At 38.3% G+C, this 24320-nt stretch overlaps 1 protein-coding gene across 4 annotated transcripts; it reads left to right on the top strand.

Annotated features, from left to right (window-relative positions):
- Positions 1 to 207: 207 nt before the first annotated feature.
- Positions 208 to 23853, top strand: wdr37 (WD repeat domain 37). 4 transcript variants are annotated; one of them, XM_022761792.1, is made up of 15 exons: positions 208 to 333; positions 2032 to 2199; positions 8973 to 9069; positions 9744 to 9839; positions 9956 to 10020; positions 10354 to 10440; positions 13485 to 13620; positions 14060 to 14131; positions 14439 to 14483; positions 14897 to 14973; positions 15100 to 15337; positions 16077 to 16218; positions 16560 to 16694; positions 17028 to 17142; positions 18127 to 23853. In XM_022761792.1, the coding sequence occupies exons 2-15, from the start codon at positions 2062 to 2064 to the stop codon at positions 18256 to 18258; spliced, it is 1575 nt and encodes a 524-aa protein (XP_022617513.1). In that variant the 5' UTR covers positions 208 to 333; positions 2032 to 2061; the 3' UTR covers positions 18259 to 23853. The 4 variants fall into 4 exon arrangements, with proteins under 4 accessions (XP_022617513.1, XP_022617512.1, XP_022617515.1 ...); XM_022761791.1 differs by having other exon boundaries at positions 15097 to 15337; XM_022761794.1 differs by lacking the exon at positions 10354 to 10440.
- Positions 23854 to 24320: the final 467 nt, after the last annotated feature.

Below are 24320 nucleotides of genomic sequence, written 5' to 3'. Positions count from 1 at the left end.
TTATATACCGAATATACAGGAAAATGTAATATTTTTTAAAGTTAATTGTTAAAAGTGCCGGTATGTGTTAACCGAGAAAACTAACACACTTTGAATGCAGTGTTTGGTCTGAGTCGATATCGATAAAAGCCGTTTTAGGCTTTTACTGCGAAAAACCTCGTGCCGGAATTGGCTTCGTTATCTGTTTCTCACGTAGCGGAGCTCGTCAACTGTCAACACGGATTCTGGACTAAACCAGCCCATCTTTTCTTTTCGTACGTCGAAGAAAATGTTAGAAAGGGCGACATTTCCCACAGTATACCGGAATAAAACCCTGTATTTGTAGACTTTCTGGTAAGTTGGGAGTTAATGTTTGGGCAGGTTGTCTTACATTTAGCCTATTAGCACGCTCGGTACCACCAGCTAACGGGTGTTACGGTTAGCTTCGCTTAGCTTTTATGTTGGACATCGCGCCGTAACAAAGCTAACATTGTCTAGACTTTCTAACGTTGACGCTGTTATTCAGTCGTGGCATTGTATTCTTTCTTATTTTTTCTTTTACGTATTTTTCCTGCAAATGTTTTGCAATACAATGTAGCTTAACGGTTTTTCTTTCAGTGACAGTCTGCAAGAGGAACTAACTACCAGCCCGGGTGGCTGACAGCTAAACAAGGCTGTTAACCTGTTTAATTCAGTCAACAGACGGACTAACGCACAAAATAAGCGATAATATCTTTATTGGTAACGGGCGAAAAAACGAAAGACCTCCCTGCTTTGTTTATGAGTCCAGAGACCGTCTTATGTCAGGTCAAGGACAAATATAACGCACTGGTTTCATATGTGACAGCTGGAGCCAGGCTTATGTTGTCATTACTGTGATATGAGCACCCACAACAATGACTCCCTCATCCTGACACACAGATAGGGCAGTCCTGTGTGTCACTGTAAGTGTGCTTTTTGAAGAAAGTAATATGTCATCCCAAAAGACTGAGATTTACATTCATTTTAACATTCGTCATTACGCTTAAATCTATAGTAATGGATTATGACAAAGCTGAGAACCTGCAGGCTTCTTGCAGTCTCAGAGGTGTTGAAATACCATGTAATTACAGTTACAAGATTTTTTTTTTTTATCGTTATGAATCATGATAAACAAGTTAGTTGGCCACATTAACACTGTAAAGTAAATACTAAGTTACAGTTCTCCCTGAATGATTTCTGAGATCTATTGATGAAATTAATCAATTATGGTAACTTGAAATGTCACTTATCAAGCAAAACTGCCAAATATTTGATTATTAGATGATGAATCTAATAGTGGATTGGTGGAGAAACAATTTCTTTCTAAAGTCTTTTTTTTAATCAGAAGTGCCAAAAATTGGTTGTAGTGTCTCAAATTGGAATATTTGCTGGTTTTCTATAATGGTCAACTAGTAGATATTAAAAATACATTTTTTTTTGCAGCCTCACTAAAATATTTAAATGCCTGATTTTGAACAATAACTAGATTTTGTGAAGTGATTTTGTTGCCCTACTACTAAGCAGATAAGATATCAGAAAATGGTCTCTTCTGAATATTGTAATAATATTTTCTCCATATTGCACAGCCCTTATTAGAGCATATCTGTTTTATACAAAAAAAAAAACTGGTAGGCAGAGAATTTTCTGTTTTTAGAAAAAGGAAAAAAAAGGTTCTGTTATCATTGCACACTTCTCAGTTTCCGTCTCACTAATTCCTCTTGTTACACCTTCAGGTACCCACGGGGTTTGTTGAGCCTGCACAACAACACTCTGTTTCACACTCATTCACTTTGTCATTTCACACGTCCCCACATGTACACTGCCAGATACAACCACTGCCAAGTACAGGACTGTCATCTCATGTTTTCCAATTAGCATGTTGTTGACTGAAGGACCCACATCCAGACCTCGCCAATCCCCTACCCACCCACCCACCAACACACACACACACACACACACACACACACACACACCAGAATTTGTTCTCTTGACCCTTGGGTCACCTTGTTCTCTATGATTTTGCACTTTCAGACTGTGGTTACATCAGGTTTGGAAGGAGGGATGCCGGTGGAGAGTGGGAGCAGCGCCGCCGCCCGCCAGGCCAAGCAGAAAAGGAAGTCCCACAGCCTGTCCATCCGCAGGACCAACAGCACGGAGCAGGAGAGATCTGGCCTGCAGAGAGACATGCTGGAGGGACAGGTGATGATTTGTTAATTTACATAACGACAATGAACAAATACAATATAAGAAAAGTGCTTAGAAAGTGTTTAGATAGTCAGAGTTTCTGGTTAACCATTGCAAGATCCCCACCCTGTATTTCCAGCTGCTCCTCTGTAAGTGTCACACTGCACTCCTCCCCTGTCTGTCATCATTAGCTTGCTGTCCTGCTGTTGCGGTCAGCACTCGTAAGCACTCTGGTTATAAGCCTAAGCCAATTAGGTTTTAATGCACCCATTTAGAGGGCACATAACAGTTTATATTGTTGCTGGATTAACCATGCCACAATTACCGCACGACTGCTGTAAGGTTATTTTGACACGGGTTAAAACGGATGGATTCAAAACAGGCATAGGCATTTGCACTTCGCTCAGGTGGATTAGTGAGATCACTGGTGCCCCTTCCTGGTTCTCAGTTTTTCCTGGGTTTCACTGGCTAGCCAATAAGGAACTGAATTACTTCTGCGATGTTGGGTAAACACAGTTACCAGCAGTTAATTATCTGAGAAGATGATAAACATAGGGAAAGGAGACAAAAAGCTTGGGAAAAGTGGCTACTTTACACTTAGATGCAAACTCATCCTCTCTCTGCTCTGAGATAGCTTGTTATACTTTTACCTGCAAATGTGTTAGACTTCTCAGTTGTAACTCAACCATGAAAAACTGATTGTTTCACCCAGCGTTTAATAATTGGAATTAAGCTCATTAAAGAGATGCAGAGGTGCAGGGATGTAGTGTTATAGTTTGAAAGGCAGTGATTTGATCGAGCTCTAAAATACTAGATCCTCCAATACAGCACAGTTTTTCATTAGAGCCAGGCATCTTTCAAACTCCACATCTCCAGTTTATAGCGTATACTGTCTAACCCTGATTACATGCTATGACATCCTCAGGGTTATTTTTTCAGACTTAACAAAAAACCCTACAGAGCTACAGAAGATGTTATACAACTGTGTTCACAGACTGAAGAGTACTGATTGTGTTGGAGCAAACTGAGCTTCATGTGTAAAAATTGGTGGCATGTGCGTTCATAGTCATAAGCTCCAGCAGAGAGAGAGGCTGCATGGTTTGCTGTGTCATGATAACTGGAGATTAAGTAGTAAATATAGATAGGTGTGGATGAATGTTGTGAGCCTGAGTACATGATATCATAGTGTGCTCAGTTTTTTGTTTGTGTTTGACATCAGTCAAAATTTAGATACTGACTAATACATTTTATTGCTACTCAGATGTTTTAATGTTTCTCTATTTTTTAATTGTTGCTTTCTTGTGTTGTTGGTTTTTGTGAGCTAATCGTGAAAACTTTCATCTCAGTGATTGATAGTTGAAATGACCAATGAAATGTAAATTTTAACATGCTAAAAGGACTGTGGCTTGCGTCACAATGTAGAGTCAAACCTCTACACACTTATAACAGTTTCAACAACTTAGGTTTATTATTAAATATGTCAAATATAGTTTAATTACAGCTTGTCCATCAATGCAGAGTCTGCCTCATAGCCACAATCTGAACCCATATAAATCAGCATTATTTTAGTTTTGTTTTGTTTGGGACCAGCACTATACACATGAATGTCCCTGATTGACTGACTGACCGAGTTTTGAAGTTATTCCATTGCTCAACCAAATAACATGTGATTGAGTGTTTGAGTGTCCCCATTGGTCGTGACTCTTTCTAAAGGATTTAGCGTGAATAAGCAGTGTTGCCAACTTAGCACCTCATTTAGTTAGTTGGTTAGATGACAGACAGACAGACAGACAGACAGACAGACAGACAGACAGACAGACAGACAGACAGACAGATTGATTAGATAGATATTTTATTCAATCAGTAGTTGCTAGATTAACTGACTCTTCAGACCCCTTTGGATACATTTTATTTCTAAAAAGCACATATAGTGATCATTTTACAAGTAAATATAGCTGAAATAACAGCACAGCTTTCTTAAAATTATGTCTTTGGTGATTTTCGTCAGAAGATGTTGTGATTATAAAATCAGGATTTTAGCAGCAGCAGAGCAGCAGCTAAATATCAAAAAGTCTGCTGTGAAAAAGGCCTATTAAGACATGAAACAAATTTGCTTTTGTACTGATTTCCCCTGTTACACCTGTGGCAGGTAGATATCTTCCACAAATAGTTAAGTATGAAATAATAAACTTTATTATGAATATTTTAAATAATGAGTCTCTGTCTTGATGATTATAGGAAGCTCTGTAATGTCAACTCTTTAGTTTATTGATAACTTGTGAACACACTTGGCTTCTCTAAGTGAATATAAGTGGTTTATTATTGCTGCCTCCTCAGTATTTAAGGCTCCCTGAAAGTGGAAACTGTGTTTTTGATGTACAATATAAATAAGTCTGCAGTCCCTGTGAGAGGAGCATAAGAGTCGTTCTGGACTTCAGCTAGTTGAAAGTAGCAGTTTGCAGCTGAAACGCTGGACAAACAGTGTAATCCCTTCCTCATGACTTTTTGTTTTTTCACTCTGGTCCCTTTTGGTCCCAGTCCTCTGATAATCTGGAATCCTTCATGAGAATGGAGGTAAGTTTAAGGTGTTTGCCCCTGTGTGTTTCAGACAGTTGTGTATTAGCTTTTAGAGCTAGCTGTAGTCGTATAGGTTTGGTGTAGTTTATGTTTGATTAGTATTTAGAGGAGGTGTTGTTGTGTGGTGGATCCTTTCCCCCTAAAATGTGGTATTCTAGATATCCCAGCAGCATGTAGGGTTCAGTCACACCTACAGTAGGTTTTATGTTGCTAAAGTGGAAGACTAGACTTGACTGTATTTTGTATTTGGTCCAGTTACATTCATATCGCCCAGTTAGTAAAACATCAGGGCTTGTTACCGATGGTCACATGACTGAAAAATAGGCTGCTCACTGGATGGTTTAGTAAGCTATTGACCTGAGATTTTAATGGTCAGAGAGAGATAGTGGAAATAAATGTTCAGTTCTGTAAATTTGAACATGAAACTCTTACCTATACTGTTTGATGTAATTCTAGATTTATGATTTCTTTAATCAGTCATGGTTTCATGGTATATTCCTTCTTCAGGTGCATTTCCATCCACATGTTTTCAGTGCATTTTTTATTTGCACATAAAAACATCAATGGAAATGTTGAAAAAGAAAAAAAATAGTCAACATTTTACAAAAAAGTTTTCACATGTTGTTGAGGTGGAGAAGTTGTTTTTATTAAAAAAAAGAGAAAAGTGCAATGGAAACAGACTTAGCAAATAAATCTTGACATACATGAAGCATGTGACTTAAAGGCCCTTACAAGCTTCCACTGAGAAGAAGAAAAAAGGCAACAGACCAATTAAACAAACTATATTTTGATCATGTTTTCTATTGTTTCGGCTTTGACTGGTGCTCTGTCAGTTCTCTCATCTTGTCTTCTTTAACAGTTTCATCAACCTGGAGAATTGCCACCACCAAATATTTATCTCAAAGTTCCCAACTCCTAACATTTGCGTACACATTAGTGGATGGATCGGCTCATTAATTCACATTTAATTTTGCCGATTTCCTATTGATGAAAACTTGATTACTGATGCTTATAACAGTTATAAGGATATTCTGGTAATTGTGCTATTATTGTAGAGATTTTGGAAACTCAGGGAAATCAACACAATTGCTCGTCTTGTCAGGAAGTGGATCTGCCCTTACATGTAGTTCACTATTACAGCTACAGAGACTTCCAGGAGACTACTGTCTGTTTGATTTTGGTTGGACGTAAACACAAATGTCTGAGAGGAGTTCGTGTCTCTCAATCTCTACATTGGAAGTGAGTAAAATTAAAGAATTAAATAAACAAGAAGAAAGAGCTGAATATGAGCATCAGTCTTGAGTGTATTTTGCCCCCACTTGATTTTCTTATGCAAAGATCCCTTGCATTGGAACTTAGGGCTATCATACGTCTCAATCTTTCATTTTCCGGTGTCTCATTTCATTTGATTCGGTCTTTATTACTCTCACATGCCTAAATGAACTTGAAAGAATCAAATAAGCAAATGCTCCACACATGTTTATTGTCCTCGTAGCATCTGCTCTACAAGGCTTTATATAACATGCATATGTCATGTACACTTCCCCCCATGCAGCAGCCATCAGCCATTCTTCTCAGCCACTCCTTTTCTTCTGTGTAGTCATTCCGATGTGTGCACTGTGGTACAAGCCTTTCTGCTGCTAACATCAGCCTGTGAATGCTAACAGCACTCTGATTTCTTTAGAAAATATAGCTTTGAGCGGCATGAGTGCATCATGCAGCGTGCACTGCACTCAGGTACAAAGAGGGCTCCACTCACTGACCAGTTTCATGATGATTGGACAAAAAAAAAGCCTTTGAGGAGACTTCCTGTTTGTGCCTTTGCTTAGGATTCTTTCACAGCCAGTCTGCAATAGATGATTTGTTTGTGACAACAGCAGCAGTGGGAAGAAGTATGTGAACCTCTTGAATGACGTGGTTTTCTGTGTTAATTGTAGTTATTACTCCACGCCGGTGACAGCCAGAGACGGAGGCATATTGTTTTCAGGTTGTCCATTGTGTCCGTCTGTCCCATTGTCATGGACAAAATATTTCAGTAACACCTTGATGGAACTTTGGCAAAAACATTCACTTGGACTTGAAGATGAACTGATTAGATTTTGGTGGTCAAAATTAAAAGGTCAAGGTCAATGTGTTTGAGCTAATAACAGACAAATCTTTTGTGTCTTTATTGAACTTAACCATTTAACATTCACAGTGCTGGTAGAAAAAAAGCTTGTGAACCCTCGGATTCAATACCTTCCTTTGACAGCAATAACCTCAAGCAATGAGACTGACTGAGAGACTGACTCTCACCTGATCAGACCTGCACTGTGTTCTGGACAAATCTGTCAAATTTTTGGACCATTCTTCCTTATAGAACTGCTTTGGTTCAGACATATTCTCAGGATGTCTGGTGCGAGCGGCTCTCTTCAGCTCATTCCACAGCATCTCTACTGTGGGTTAAGGTCTGGACTCTGACTGGGCCACTCCAGAAGGTGTTTTTTCTTTGTTTGAAATCATCCTGTAGTAGATTTACTTTGATGTTTATTGTCAGTGCCCCTGCTCTGTTGGAGGGTCCTGCTGTGCTCCCCTGTTTGATACATTTAGACACACAGGAATATATTAGGGCCCTTAATTAACTTAATATCTGATATAATTGTACTGTGTGAAGGCTTTCATATACTGATCTGACTCTCATCTCCATAATATTGTTTAACTGCATAGTTATGTTTTATTTTAGACACTGGGTTTTTTTTATTTAGCAAATTGAGACTTAATTTGGGGATTTAAAGGTTTTTTGTGCATCTGCTTTTTGAGACAGGATGAAAGTCATGATACTGAAGTTACACAACAATGATTTATTGACATAAATAGTTTTCTTTCTCTTAGACTTCTAAGCAGATAAGCATTTGGTACGGCTGTGCACTTATGTGCTTTGTCTGTCACTTTTCTCAACTTTTTTTTTCTTTTTCTACTTCATATGTCTGCTCTGTGTTTCAGCATCAACCTACTTATCATTAAAGGGGACCTATTATGCTTTTCTGAGTTTTTCCTTACTTATAGTGTGTTATATAGGTTTTTGTCCATGTAAATGGTCTTCAGAGTCACAAGGATCAAAGTTTACATCAAAGGGAGAAACTCTGTCAGGGTAAAAACCCAATTTTCTCCTTTGTATGAAAGGCCTCATTGGGGGTCCAGACATTACTTCCTGGTCCTACTGACATCAATACACTTTGGTGCTGCCCACCTGCAAACTTGGCACAACTTCAGACAAAGTACAGCACTTAACTACTTAAACTGAAGAGTTTTCATTAGTTTTGTAGCCATGCCGAAAAGACAGTGTTCTTAGTTTCCTGCAGAAATCTACTTAATTTTTCCACGGTTCTCCACTGCTCCAAACATCCTAGTGTGAGCCCGCACTTCAAGGAGGACTGCTTCAGAATCCACGCACAGTTAGACGTTTCATTTTCGCAATTTATTTCTGTAATTCACACTTGATGTGGCCGAACAGGGGGCTCAGCCTCACAGCCTGTCAGTGTACATTGTTATTGTGGATGTTAACCTTGTTACCGCGACCCAATCGCGACCTGATCATGTTAGTAAGAAGGAGCATACTAAAAATGTAAATGTTTAAACGTTTGTCAGTGTTGACATGCTGTACCTCGTTAGCGCAGATAAATTTAAAAACTATGCCCACTAATGTTAAATTCATTCAGTTTTACATCGTAAACCAGCAGGAGGTGAAGCGGTGGAGTCTCCCTACCTGTCGACCGTCTGTCAGTTCCTCCATTTACAGTATATTCCTTTGGTCCGGAAATGTCCACACATAAAAAAATCTAAAGGGTTTCTTATAAAAAATATTCCAGGTTATGAATATTGTCATCCGATGTTTGTTTACACAAGACGTGCAGAACTTGTTGTTGCCATGGTAGATGCCGGTAAGCTGACCAATCAGAGCACACTGGGCTCAAAGAGCTCTAACAGAGCATTTCAGACAGAGGGTGAAGGGAGTACAGTATAAAATGTACAGAGGAAGAAAACTAATGTCTTGTCAGAACATTAAAGCAGGTAAATCTTTTTTAGTTGAAACCGTCGACAAAATGAAATGATGAACACTAAAAATGGCCATAATAGGTCCACTTTAATACGATGTGCACATACACGCCTCACACACCTTTCCTCAATGCTAATTCCAGGGTGTTTAATGTAAACCTATTGTCTCCCTGCAGGACTCCAAACTGCCTCTGTCTCTTAGGAGCAATCTGCTGGACCTGTTCAGCCAAATCGAGAGGGAGTTTGAAAACCTCTACATAGAAAACCTGGAATGTGAGTCATCAGGAAAAGAGAAAGTATTTCTTTGCTTTTAACTGTTATCCCCCCCAAAAAACAGGAGATAACTGATAGAGAGTAGAGGTAGAAGCTTTTCATTACAAGTAAATCATCCACTGTGCAACTGCAGCTGCAACTGCAACAAACTCTTGCTGAGGGGGGCCTAAAAGAATTTTTTCCACCCAGATTTAATCAGCTAATCTGGGCGTCAAGATTCAAGTTCTTTATTTGCAATCTTTAGGCTACATGATATCTGCTCTTTAGGGCTGCAAATGCAATTTTTTAAACAATCATTTATGGTACTTCTTATCCTGACAATTTATACAATGTTCAAGGAAGAAATAGTTCAGATTATATCATTAAAGAGCATTTCCAAACGAGTCTTTATTTAAACTTGAAAACCATTGAGGGTAAAGCCCTCATTTACAATGATGTCGAGTAGATAAAAGAACATCAACAAACATATTTACAATTAATAAATTATGTCATGACAATAAAAAGGGTACAAGCAGAAAAGATTAGAGTTAAAGAATTAAATGGTCAGAGATTAAGAATCTAAAATAACCAATGGCAGCAGTGACGACAGGGAAATCCATGCTATGTTTAATAAAACTGCACGGTGACACATTGATGTTGTCAGTGTTTTTAACATGAACCTGTTTGACTCTCAGTACGCAGAGAGATCGAAACACTGAACGATCGTTTGGCTGCAGAGGGGCAGACTTTCGAAGGGGCAGATTTAGCCAAAGGAGCACTTAAAACAAAAGGTGAGTCACACTCCATGTTCATCTACATTTAAATTTTAAGTGTATTCTTTTGAATAACATGCATATAGTCAAATATATACATTATTTTGAAATGCTTTAATTTACTGCACCCACAGCAAGTCATAGCACAAGTCAGCTGTCACAGAAACTAAAGACGACCTACAAGGCTTCCACAAGCAAGGTAAATCTTTTACTCTTTGTTTTTTACCTTTTGAAAGAAAAAAAAATGTTTGTACATATTAACATACTGTATATTCACATATATGTAACCTATACATATTATAGATTGAAGTCTACTTGCGTATACACTAACACAACAGTCCTGCAATAAATCCTACCTGTGTAGATTCAACTTGAACAGAAAATGTTGATTTATTTAATTGAGTTTTATATAGAACACAAAAATCAGAAAATTGGTAAATTGGCTCCATTGTTTTGTAGCTTGTCACTGTGAAATGACTCATGAATGTTAAAGAAAAGAACTGCTGTCTTTCTTTCACCTTTTTGCTCATAGCCACGTTCAAATTCTTGCCATGCCAGAGTAGGTGGATCCCGCAACTTCAGCGTAACCAGTTGGGAGTTGTGGGGTGGAGATTCATGGGTAACTTGTTGATTTCTCCCCCTTGTGTGCCAATATGCATGAACAGCCCAGCCAGGGGGTCGACAGTCCCTCCCCAAGAGACTTGGTCATTCAAATGTAGGAGTTTTAGCTTTTCTGTGTGAGATAAAATACAACATTATTATCTCACTAACAGGCTTTTTTTCAGTTGCACCTCTTCAGTTTGGATTTAACTCATTGTTGGCATTCACATAATGGTACACTCTGGAGACATCTTTAACATGAAGCAGTCGTCACCTCAAAATCCTGTTTTGCCTTGATTAACAGAACAGTCAAGGTGGAGGAGCATTTGTTGGCTGCTTTAGATCATTTCCCAATCAGGCAGAGTGTGTGGTCTGCTCAAGAGTGCTCAGCCATATCAGATTTGGCTTTTTTTTTTAGCCTTTTAAGATTAACACTGTCAGATTTGAGTACTTAACACCTTATTTACTTGTATCAATTATCTATCTACTTAGATATAGTGACTTTAAAGAGTCATTTCACTCAAATGACAAAAAAACCCAAAACAAATAAAAACATTTCTTCAGTAGTCTTATCCAGCCATGTGAATACAATAAATTTTTGTTTCATTTGCTCAGAGTTTGAGATTCAGTTGGGAGCAGGCTCTGAGCTTCAGCACATTAAATTTGAAATACAATAATGGATTATAGTACATTAAAGGTCCTGTATTTTATACAGTGAGATATACGTCTTTGTTTATAAAGCAGGTCTAGGTTCTATATTGATACTGTGAAAGTATTGAAGTGCTCAGTCCACAGAGAAATGCACACAGCCTGTATTCAGAAACTGAGCCTTAAAACCAGCCGTCAGGACTTCTGGAACTTTGTGATGTCGCAACAAAATAGTCACCGCTCTCAGCCATGCCCCAACCCAGGTAACACTGACCTGTTGTTACTAGAGCTCCAGAGAGAATCCTAAGAGAGGAGATGTAAAACTACACTGAGATGGTTTTTGGTTCTTAAAACCACAAATATATCTTCTTATGGATCAACACTTCAAATAAAACACAGGAAAAGAGGAAAAAATTGAGCTTTTAAGTGCACAGTCTGAGCTTTAATGGGAGTACGGGAAGATACAAAACATCTGGTGATGTCTTTGGTGGAAGACTTTAGGCAGCCATTGAGTGCAAAGGATTTCCTGTAAAATATTAAGTATGACAATTTTATTTAACTTCATGTGTATCCGTCCAATTATTTTTGAACCCCTTAAACTTTGGGCACTATATGTTACAGGGGTTGTATCTCCTCCACAGTTCTCTCTATGTTAACATAAACCTGCTCAAATTTAAGCTGAGTCTCATTTTCCTTTTAGATATCCTTTGAGTTCTGCCCAAAATACAATAAGCACAGAGAGGAACATTACATACTGTATATATATATATACAGTATATATATAAGCAAATCATCACCTCATATATTGATTTAGCTGTAGTTAACTTTTGTTTCCATAACTAAAAAACATTGACCTGTTAACTGATTCCCTGACAGTAAGACTGGTTTTAAAACAAGCAGAATCTTGATGTGGCTGTAGCAGACTGCACACTGAAGCTGCAAACTGTAGAGCATTAACTGCATTAGAGTTGCTGTTCAGCCAAATTACTTGTAGCTTATTTTGCGGCGCTTCACATTTTCCTTAAACCTCCCAGTCCCCGTTGCTGCTTTGTTAAATGAAACACATTGAAATCAGTGTTGCATTTTAACAAATTATATGACAAACTAATTGGGATGTAAATGAAAGAAAAAAAAAATAAGCATATAACATAGAAATGATGACTATAGAAATCAATCACTTGATCCGCTGTGCTGCTTGCTAACAGTTAGCAATCACTGGTTCCCACTTTGCTTAGCAATGGTACTTCATATCTTCGGTGTCAGTTTTTATTTTGATTATAATTCGTTGATTTAATATCTTTTTTTAACAGATAAAAATGTGAACACTATGCTCTGTTGTATGTGTAGCGAGAGATTGATTTTTCAGAGGAGTGATGCCATTCTCTCTGCTCTCCTGCTTCCTTTCAGTTGGAACTTATTTAGTGGTCTGTGCCCAAAACGAACCAAGAGTCCAGTTTGTATCATCCCCATCTTTAATGTAAACACCTTGACCAAACGTTGATACACGACTGATAATAATTAATATTCCTTTGTTTTTTTTTACTATAACTCAATATTCTTTGCCGCCTCTTCCCCCTCTAGATTTTTCTTTCTTTCACGCGGTTTTGCATTTACAATAATCCCGGTATGATAAAGATAATATACAGTGCTGATACTTAATGCGTCTGCATTGTGTTGATACCAGATCTGGGTTGATGTGTCAGCGGTGGTGTTTGTTTGGAAGAACATGGAGCATCAGATTGGTGGCGTTTATGATAAACCCCACCAGTCTTGTGCTCAGAGAAGCTTGAAACAAATGCCAATGCAGATATTTTGGTAAAAACCTCTTGAACCCAGGACTGATATGAATAATGCTGTTGTCAAACAAAGCTTCTTAGCCCTGGCATACTACAAGGACCCTGCTGAGCAGCTCCTCAGTGATCCTCAGTTCCGCTGACCTGCTTCCTTTCTCCCTCAGACCAGGGTTTCTACACAGCTTTTGAGAAGTCTGGAAAATTAAAAATCTGATCATTTCCAGGCCTTAAAATGTTTGGGAAATGAATAAAAAGTCTGGGAAAAATCTGTATTTTGTTGTATTAGACATAAGGTGATTCATCTAAATTCATGCTGCTATAACAAAGCTAAAAATGGCGTACCAGGGATGCCTTAAAAATTTTATAGATTGGAGTTAAAGTTTATTGATCTGATGGATTTGGACATGTAGCATGTCAGGAAGGTGATAGTTTGTAAGAAGAGGCTTTAATTATCTGAATGATGACCAGTGTCCAAGTGACTTTTAAGTAAATGTGGGAATGATGAATGTCTTCAGATCTAGAGGACGCCATTTTGAGATGTTAAATGTGTAGGAACCCTGTGAGGGACGCAGCTGTGATTTCCAGGTGTTGTGTGTTAACTTGAGTTTGGTGTCGACATCAGATTGTGTCCAGTTTCAAAGCGACCACGTCCAGAGCCGTGTGCCAGCTGGTCAGGGAGTATGTCGGCCACAGGGACGGCATCTGGGACCTCAGCGTCACCAGGACACAGCCTGTGGTGCTGGGAACTGCATCTGCAGGTATTTAATTCCTTTTCTGTCTCACACTGGATCTTTTATTTTCTCCCCAAATGTCTCTTTTTGTTTCCATGAACTATGCTTCCCATTCAGTCTTTTCCCTCAGTATTTGTTTTGTTTTCTTCTGTTATCTTTTGCTTAATCGTTTGTTTTCTGTTTCTAAATGCTAATCAATTTCTTATTTGACAGCTGTTTGCTGGAGGATGATGAGGATTATGTGTCTTTTTCTTCTTTAATCTGATGTCACTGGTTTCTTCTCTGTCTCGTTCTGCTTTTGCTGAATCAGCAGAGTTGAAAGTCTCTAATTTATTGTCAAATCTAAATCTTTTTTTGACAATGAATGACAAATGAAAATATATCATTGATTTATAACACATCAGGCATGTAATGTTAAAATTAAACTTTGTCCTTCTTCTTTTGCATCCACAATGTATTCCAACAGACCACACTGCGATGCTATGGAGCATTGAAACTGGGAAGTGCCTCCTCAAATATTTGGGCCATCAAGGATCAGGTAAAGTGATTGTTGTCCAGTAAATTCATAAGAATCGATGTAATTTAGTTTGTTAGTCTGCAGTATTTTAACTTATGGTGTTTATCACATACATTATTACAAGTTTGTTAAATTATGCTCTGGTATGTAAATTATAATTTATATATGTGCAAATATCTTCAAAATATCTGAATATATTTCCTTTTAATTCAAAAAGCTGATTTGAAATGTGAATCAGAAAGTCAAAGACCAGGTTTTGTAAACGAAAGTATATGACATTATGTCTGTCATGACGTAATATAATACATCTATCTCTCTGTCTCCACAGTCAACTCCATCAAGTTCCACCCCACTGAACAGATGGCTCTCACAGGTGATGATCTAAAGCTAAAAACATCCTTAAAATAAAATTGTAGGTGGCTGTAGCCACATCAGTTGTTTTCTGCACATTCATTTACTGCAGCAGGGAAAACGTCCTTATATCAACTTTGACATTTCCAAATAAGAGTTATGCAGAGCTGGAAAACCTCCAGGTGTCAATTCAATTAAAATAAGTTTAAAAAATATTATTTTTAGTTTTTAAAAATACTTTTTTATTATTGTTATTTTAGTTTTCTGTTAGTTTAAACCACAAAGTAGAATTGTAGACACAAACAGATACTAAGTATCTTAACACACTTACACACTATCCTGAACTGATCCATAGTAGGAGACATAGTTTTCAGTGGCATTTTTTAGGAAGGGTCATTGACTCTAACAGTCTCTTTGTTCTTTCTCTCTCCTCAGCCTCTGGAGACCAGACAGCTCACATCTGGAGATACATGGTGCAGCTGCCGACTCCACAGCCTGTTGCTGACATGAGTGTAAGCATCTCCAGCCTGTTTATATGTGTTACTGTGCTCCTGGCTGAGGCGCTGATATCTTTGTGAGTTGTTGAGACGTTTGTTTTTGTTGCCTAACTCTTTCATATGTGCCTTCTGCGACAGCAGCAGACGCCCTGTGAAGACGACGTGGACTTTTCAGATAAAGATGAGGCCGATGGCGAAGTCGATGGTCCAAACGACTGTCCCTCTGTTCGCATAGCAACCACTACACTGCGCAGCCATCAGGGTGTGGTGATTGCTGCTGATTGGCTGGTGGGAGGCAAACAGGTGGTGACAGCATCCTGGGATCGAGCCGCCAACCTTTACGACGTAGAGACCTCAGAGCTGGTCCACTCACTTACTGGTAGGACGAAAGGAATATTACACTAACACTGTGTTTATTACTAACCTTTTTACTCAAATAACATGTATGTAGTGTGTTCAGACAACCTGGCTCTGCCCAGTTTGAAAAAATATGCCTACCGTCATCTCTAAAGCTTATTTACATGTTGTATGTTTGTTCATTTCACATGAACATAAATGTGTTCGAGCCAACTACAGTTTATTAATCTTCGCTGTACTGTACCTGTGGGTGGTGAGCTCAAGTTTTGGTCTCTGGTACCACAGGCTCAGTTGTACAAGCTGTAAGAGCCTCATTGAGGCAACTGCAGGGAAAACATTCAAAACACGTATTATCATTATTATTGTGTGTTTTTAACAGTTACAGTATCTTATATCCAAACTCCTTTTCACCTTGACAAAAGAAGGATTTTAGTGGACAAGTGAGCTAATGCAGCTATTTGACATCTGAACTGTGTTCTTCTAAAATTCCCTTTATACAGTGTCTTACTTTCAGAGTGGAATTAGATTGAAGCAAGAGGATGTGTTTTTTTCAGTGTTTTGGCAATAATGACACGACCCTTTACAAGGAAGTCAAAGGTCAACCTCTGACTTGCATCGAACTGGGAGGGAGTCAGTGTCATGCTCAAGGGCACTTCAACAATGGGGTTGTGTTTCTTAACAAGTCATCCTTGAACCCGGGGTCACTGTGGAACACACCACCCTGCTGCCATGATAAAAAAAGTGTGCGTGTGTGTTTTCAGGCCATGACCAGGAACTCACCCACTGCTGCACACACCCCACACAGCGTCTGGTGGTCACCTCGTCCAGAGACACCACCTTCAGACTGTGGGACTTCAGAGACCCATCCATCCACTCTGTCAACGTGTTCCAGGGACACACTGAGTCAGTCTGACACCCACGCACACACACACACACACACACACACACACACACACACACACACACACACACACACACACACACACACACACACACGTCCTTCATGTCTGTCTTATACATCCAGGCTTTGGCAAATAGAAATATCTGGGCAAAACTATTGATAAATAGCTGAAACAAAACAAAACAAAAACGTTGACAGATGAATGTATCGATAGATTCAGCAGAATTCTGTTGAAGTTCAACTAAAGTTAATTCCAGCATCTTTTTTTAGAATAATAGTGTAAATATAAGGTGTTGGCAGCAGCTTTGGAACATGTCAGCCTGTATTCTCTTGTCCCCTGCAGCACGGTGACGTCCGCTGTGTTCACGGTGGGAGACAACGTGGTGTCTGGGAGCGATGATCGAACTGTCAAAGTGTGGGACCTGAAGAACATGAGGTCGCCCATAGCAACCATCCGCACAGACTCTGCTGTCAACAGGTCTGTGAGCTGTGAACCTGCAGATAGATGAGTGACAGGCACTGATATCACAAGCGAACAGGCCCGTGCAGTTCATTGTTTATGATTTCACACAGTTAATGAACCTGGAATATTTGATGATAAGATACAACTACACTGCTCCTCTAACTCCTCATTACTGGTTTTGAATATTTGTGATCACAGCACAAATTTGTGATCACAGCACAAATATAATGTTTTTGTTGTCTCTTTGAGTGTGTGCATTATTTTGGTCATAATTCATCTTGTATATGTTACCTGAAGTGAAATCTAACCTCCTGTGTTCTGTAATTTCCTGCTGTTCGTTCCGTTCAGGATCAGCGTGTCGGTGAACCAGAGAATCATTGCTCTTCCTCACGACAATCGGCAGGTCCGGCTGTTCGACATGTCCGGGGTGCGACTGGCTCGACTCCCACGAAGCAACAGACAGGTCAGTCACTGGCCCCTCACAGCTTCCATACACATCCCCTCTTGTTTTGAGGTATCTCACAGTCCAGAATAAATACATCAAGTTTCATGAGTAAATTCTGCAACTATATATTATTATAAAGTATGAGATTCATATAAATTTGAGGCTTTACTCTTTTCACTCACATTGATATAGCAAAACTTAGACAAAAGCTTTCTACTGTCCGCTGTCTAATAAAATAAAAACTAAAATGTTAGTAGTAATAGTCAAGTGTTGTCCACCTCGACTGATGATGTAGCTTGTTACATTTTTTTTCATTTATATGAAGAAAGGTTTTACCGTTCACATGTTGAGATTTAAGTCTTACAACATGTGATATGAATCTTTCTTATTAGAATAAAATCCTCCGATACCACTTTACAATAAGACTACCCTTATAAAGGATTTATGAATGGTTTATAACTTTTTTTATTAATTAGCTTGTTAAAAGCTTATAAATCATTTATAAGCTTTTATAACAAATTAGATAAAAAGGGGAGGTAAGTCAATTAATTAATAATAAGCATTAACTTGATTCTGCCAAATAGTGAGCCTGCATCACTGTATAAGAACTGTGTTCTAAGTTTTTTTTAATTGTTGTTTTTAGGTTTAATGGCTAAAAAAATGGTCAGAAATTAAATACAACAGTGGAGCTTCCTGATGTCGATGCAACTATAACATCCCCAGTTTAAAGTAAATTGAATCACTGACCTTCCAATAAGTGGACGACCCACTCTACCTCCTGAGCCACAGCCACTCAAGGTCCAGCCAGGGATTTTTGTGACAAAATAAAGACAAAAAATGTTAGATAATAAAATTTTATATTTGCAGAAACTTGTATTAGTGACATTAAATAATTCAGACTTTCTATATCATCGTTAGTTTATTCTGTTGTTGGTCACAGAACTCCTTGCATGTCCTTGTTGTCAGTGTTTAACAGTTGCTGTGTTGTCTGTCGTGATTCAGGGTCACCGGCGCATGGTGTGCTGCTCAGCCTGGTGTGAAGACAACATCTCCTGCAACCTGTTCACCTGTGGCTTTGACCGACAGGCCATCGGCTGGAACATCAACATCCCCGCCCTGCTTCAGGAGAAATGACCTCCACCTCCTCCTGCTACTACTGTAACCTGACAGTGACACTCCACCCAGGGTTTCTGTTCAGAGTGTCAGACACCATCACCTGTAGGCTGAAAAGGTGGCTGTAAAAAGTGTAGTTTCGCCCTTCTTTTTATCTGTGAAAACTTGTAACACTGATATAATTTGAGCCACGACTCAACAAAGGATAAAATCACTTTTAACATCCGTCTTTAGAGCCTACATGAGGTCAGTATTTGATACTCAAAGCTCCCTTAGGGCCAGGGCGAGAAAAGGACTTGCTCTGTCCACTGAATCTGCCACACTCTTTAAATCACCACCGCCAAAATATACACAACACGTGTGTGTTTTTGCGTGGAAACGGTTCCTCGCCAAAAAAACAAAAAACACAAACCTGCATACCACTTATGAAAAAAAAAAAGCACAGAGGTTCCTCTTTGTTGAAAACTAAAAAGCAGAACATTTTACTAATGCGGAAGAGATAGATAAGTGAGGCGCTGCACATGTCTGCTTAGTGCTGAGTTAAGCTTCAATACAGCAAATCTAATCTTCAAGTAAGGACCAGGATGGCAGTCTTGCTTTAAAGAAGAAAAACCACTAGTTTTATATATTAGTTTTTTGTGATGAGTCCATTTCAGAAGTTAATCTGTGATAACTTGTCTTCATTTACCTTCTGCTTTATTGAAATCTCCTGATTTCCATGATGCTGCTGGTCCAGGTGGCTGCGTTGTATTCTAGTCTCATTTTTTAAATTTTTTTATTAGTCCCTGTTCAACAGTAGATTTCTTCAAGTGTGATTGGACGTTGAACGTTAATGCAAATGGCACTTCAAGAAAGAAGCTCTCGCTTTTGTGTTATGCTATGATGCTAAAATCTTCTTTTTGCCACTGATCTCGAAGCATCTATAAGGTGATGAGGTGGATTTTTCCTTCTTACTTTCACTTTTTTTGTGTGGCACCTGAGATTCTTGGCTTAATATCTATAATACACATAATACTATAAATAACTGGTCAGATGACGGATTATCACATTTTGGAATTAAACTGTCATTTTGTTTGTCGCAGCTCAGTGTAAGGATATTTCTGTGTGAGCAAGTAATGCAGCTTTAAGAAGAAAAAAAATACCAATAGCTGTTACAATTTCTCTTGTTGCTCTTTTGGAAAAAAAGGTTGAGTGGAGAATTTAGCCAACAGCCAGATGCTGGTGGATGTTGGCTGCTGACTAGTAAGATTGTTCGTCACATACAACAAAAGGGATTTCATGGTCTTGTTCTGTACAGACAAAAATGGAAGTGGCTGATAATGGAGCTGCAATCATCTGTTTTTGTTTCTCTGATGACCTGTGAAATGTGTGGAAAACATCTCCTGTGCTGGCAGGGATTCTGTATTTTCACTAGAAAGATATCTCCTCAGTGTGGATACACACATGCTGGTGAGGCTGAAAATAGTACCGCCACACTACATGTCACAATCCTGGATGGCTGTCAGACTGAACCTGAACACCGAGATACTCAGGCATTCATTAAATTTGATATGGAAAGATTGAGGGAAATGTGCCTGGTGGGCCTAAAGTAACTAAAAACATGGTGACTTCCATTTAACTCAGATATGTATGATAACTATTAAATTGTTTCTATACTGCATTTATAAAGAAGATCCTAAATGCAGCTCATCACTTCTATGATCAGATTTCCAGAACTTCCTGTTTACAGCAAAATTCAAATCACAGATAACTGTTTGTGATTAATTATAATTAATAGATGAATTCAAGGTAATTAAAGTTCATCTTGATGTATTTTCTTTGCATTTGAGCCAAAGATAGCAAAAGTAAATTGAATAGCTGCTCCAAACTTTTATCATCTCGATACCAATATTAAAATAGATTAATGCTGTTGTAATAAAGCTTCCAGCCACCAGCTGATAAGTGACGGAGATGCTGCCTTTATTTTAAATAATCTTCCATAAAACATATTGTGAATGTGTTAGTGATCAAAACGTTTGGTTTCTGTCTGATAACCACCGAGCATCATGACACACAGTGTGACGGTCCTGTGTCAGGGCTCACTTCTGTCAGATGACTGAGACTTCCTGTTTGCTGGTCAGTGTTGTCTCCACTGTGGACGAGCAAGTGAATCCACTGAAGCTCTGAGCCGCTGAATTTAAAGTCACTCCAGCGTGGAGCTGCACAGTGTAGGTGTGGGCTTTTCTCACTGCACTGACAGTGTTGCTCTCTCTTCAGTGTGGTGTTATAAATACATTGGTCACATATGTCGGCTCCCTCTCCTTTGTGGAGGCTTTAGTGTTTCAGGTGTGGGCCCCAGTGGTCAGGTTTCTCTCTCAAATCATCTTTAACGTGATCTGACTGTGTTTCTGTTTCTGTTTCTGTAAAGCCACAAAGAGCCACTGTGTGTCTACTACACAGAAGAAACAGTCAGCTCTGTGGACAGTTGAATGATTGGAGGCTGATAAATGTGTAGACATACAGCGCTCAGCATTGTGCCGTCTAAGATTGGTGTGCAGGGTTCTGTGTTTCTGTAATTACTCTGTATGTGCACACTTTAAATCTTTAGTCTCTGAGAAAAAAAACACCTGTTCAGAGGCTTGTTTAACAGAGAAATAATACCTATAATATATCTTTAACTTTGAAGGACTAAATAGACTCTAGCAGCCTTTCCCCCTATTAGGGCCATTGATTGATGTTAAAATTATTTAGTCAGCTTCTTGACTCAAGACAAACAAAAGAAAAGCAAGTGAGAATGAGAAAAGCAAAATTGTATTTGCTAATTACGCGCTTAAACAGAAATAAATAACCACAAACATTTAGCTAATTGTTGCTACTGCTCATGTCTGTTGGGCAGCAGTAACTATAAAGAACAAAAAGGTGTTTTTCTGTAAATTGTGAAAATTATTTCTCAAACAAAGCCATACTTTTCTAATCAATCATCAAGGGATTTTCTTTTTAGTTCCTTAGTTTAGTTTCTGGTTCTTCTTCGTTGCTGTGACTACGTTGCCTGAAAGAGGTTGTAGGGAGTTTGATCAATTGGTCACTTTATGCAGTGGCACCATAATCCGATATTAACCCATTAGCATAAATCAGCTCAGTTACAATGGATGGTGAGAATAATTCTAAAAGGGCAGAAAATGAGAACTTGCAGCTGCTACATGTAAATTTGAATGTCTTGTTAAATAGACACTAAATTCTATAATGGTGCACTTTAAGCAAAATGTTTGTTTACACAGGAAGTGAGAATAAGTCCCCTTTGTTATCATCCTGTTCTCAAACCAGTTTTCAAGTAGATCATCTCTTTCATCCACAAATCTTAAAACTTATGGCATAAAATTAATTTGAATTAAAACTCTAAAAGTAGCTTCAGTGTACCGTGTCTATCAACAGCCCACACAGGGATAATTCTTGGTCTGACATGACCACTGGACCAAACTTTCACTGAGTCTGTAGAGTCCTGTCAGAGTATAAGGAGTTATTATGGAGCGATTTTAGCAGATGTGTAGAGAATAAGATGGGTCTGCTGTGTTCTGTGGAGACATGCAGATTGTTTTATACACATTGCACAAATAAAATATGATTTCTGTCAACACAAAAAAAAGGGATTAATTCAAATCTGGCGTCATATTTGATATGCAGGAAGTGATGATGAAACATTTCCTCTGATGCCCCGCCTAGCTGTTGTACCAGGACTTGAAATGATTGTGAAAAAAAAAAGAAGGCTTTTTTCTAGTTTATCGCAGTGCCCTTTATTAGTGTTGAAACACTGTTGTGGGGATTCTGTCAGTGTCATATTTGTTATGGTACTTTAAAACAAGTCAAATCCCTGAGTGTTGTGATGCATTCGCTTACACCTTCTTTCGCTTCACCACTCTCACGAAAACACTCCACCCAAAGCTGCATTCAAGTGAATGGGAGAGGCTGTAACAATGTGTGTGTGTGTGTTTCAGAGTATTTTACCATGTTACCAGAACAAGGTCTGTGTGTGTGTGTGTGTGTGTGTGTGTGTGTGTGTGTGTGTGTGTGTGTGTGTTGATACAAATCGATGTCTAAAATCGTGTTTAATGTAATACCAGGCAGTTCGTGATTCGACTGCAGCACAGCTGTCGTACTGCTGTTGTACTTTAACGTGTGTTATCGACAGGGCTCATTAGTTACCACAGTGACGCGATGAACAAGCACAGTTCATTTCAAATCGATGTTTTTTTGTGAGTCTAGCTTTAGATCTGTGGAGCGTTTAGCTGGTTTGTAACAGCGCTGTTCATCGACATGACAAAAATTTGTCTCTTTAGTGGGTAAAAAAACATTTTGGTGGATACCCACAGTTTCAGTGTTTGTTTATTTGGTAACACTTAACAGCTGCCTTTTGAATGTATTTCTAACAATGGAAAAGCCTCATTAATACCATGTTTGTTAGCAGCTGTAAAAACAGCATAATTTTCAATAAACTAAAGTGCTTACAGTACTTGTCAAAAGGCACATGTAAAGTGTTAACCTCCTAATACTTTTAAACATAACATTTGTACTATATAAATTGTAATATATGAAAGAAAGCAGCCAATTGGGCTGCACAGCGTATTTTAGCTGCAGCAGTTTTATTATTAGCCTTTATAACTTGATGACATGATCCTGCATTTCTTTTTTTTTTTATTTTATGTAAATCCATTTTATTGCTTCATGGGTGAAGATGTCAGTTAATCTGTAAAGGTTTTACATTCACGAAAGACTGAGTTAGTTTTATCATTTTAACCAGGGATGGTCTTAGTTTCTTAGTGGAACCAACAAGTTTTGCGTTGGGTTAATTTAAAAATGATCACTTTACAGCTGCAGACTAAACTTTCCCAAAAGCAGTATAATAATATTGTAACTTACATTTTAAAAAGTTGTTATATTAGTTGTTAAGGTGTGAATTTTGATATACTGTATTTTTGTATTCTGTAGGAATACCTTTTTTTCTGGCTACCTGCTGCAGTTCTGGCTAAAAGTCCTTAAAAGGGCATGGGCTTTAATTTCCTCTTTAAAAAAAAAAGTCTGTATTACTAGTATTTTAGCAGAGACCACTGATGTTGTTTCCCCTCTTGCAAAAGAAGTCATCCTTGCTTTAAATGATAAAACATTTTGTTTGTGTGAAGAAAATAAAAGGTGTGTTTTTGTGTGCGTGAGTGAGTGAATGTTTGATCTGTTGTTCATCCAATATCGTTTTATTCCTGACAGTTTAAGCAAGTTTCACTGCATTTTCTACCAGCACTGAGCAACTCTGTTACCATGTTCATAATTCACAGATTTTAACTGAATGTTCAGTCATACTCTTCACGCTCTCAATCACAGTAAAACCAGATCACATGATCACTAAGCATCGGCCATCTCAAATCTGCCGTCTTGAAGCCTTGTATAACTGTGGCTCTGTGGTGTGAACAGTGTTACGTGTGATCGAAGTGGTTGATGTAGAACAACAAACACCACAGCTCAGTTCTCAGAAAAGAAAAGAAAAAGATGAAAACCTGTTGGATCGACTTGACCGCGGTTTTGTGGATTATAGCTGTGTACTGAGGAACAAGCATCTGCTTGTGAAATCAAAATAAACCATTTGTGCTGTTTGAATGTTTTCTAGTTGAGTGGTTTTTGAGTGTATGTGAATGACGCCCATATTCTTCTATAGGTAGTTATTTTACCTCAGTATCTGATGTCATGCAGGATAAACAAACACAAAAACTAACACAAATAAGTTTATTTATTTGCAGTGATAAAAATAGTCATGACCAATATAAACTACATACATTCTGCATACCTAATAATAAAAGTTTACATAGCATTTAACAACTGGCCTTACGTAGAAATATTCTTTTACATTCCTTACCTCATAAAACTTTTCTAGAAATAAACATTGACAAAAAATAGAACACAATAACAGCCTTTGGGATATTTGTGAATAACTGAAGCCTTTAAAGAAATAAAAGAAAAAACATCTAGATGAAAAAATTTAAGAGAAAACAAACAATTAAAAAAACTATATGTAATGCACACAATCTTCCTCTAGGTGGCGGCATGTCTTCACACTCCTG

Source organism: Seriola dumerili, unplaced genomic scaffold, assembly GCF_002260705.1.
Source record: "Seriola dumerili isolate Sdu_G_001 unplaced genomic scaffold, Sdu_1.0 BDQW01000432.1, whole genome shotgun sequence".
NCBI classification, from domain to species: Eukaryota; Metazoa; Chordata; class Actinopteri; order Carangiformes; family Carangidae; genus Seriola; species Seriola dumerili.
This window is presented reverse-complemented; position numbering and strand designations above follow the sequence as displayed.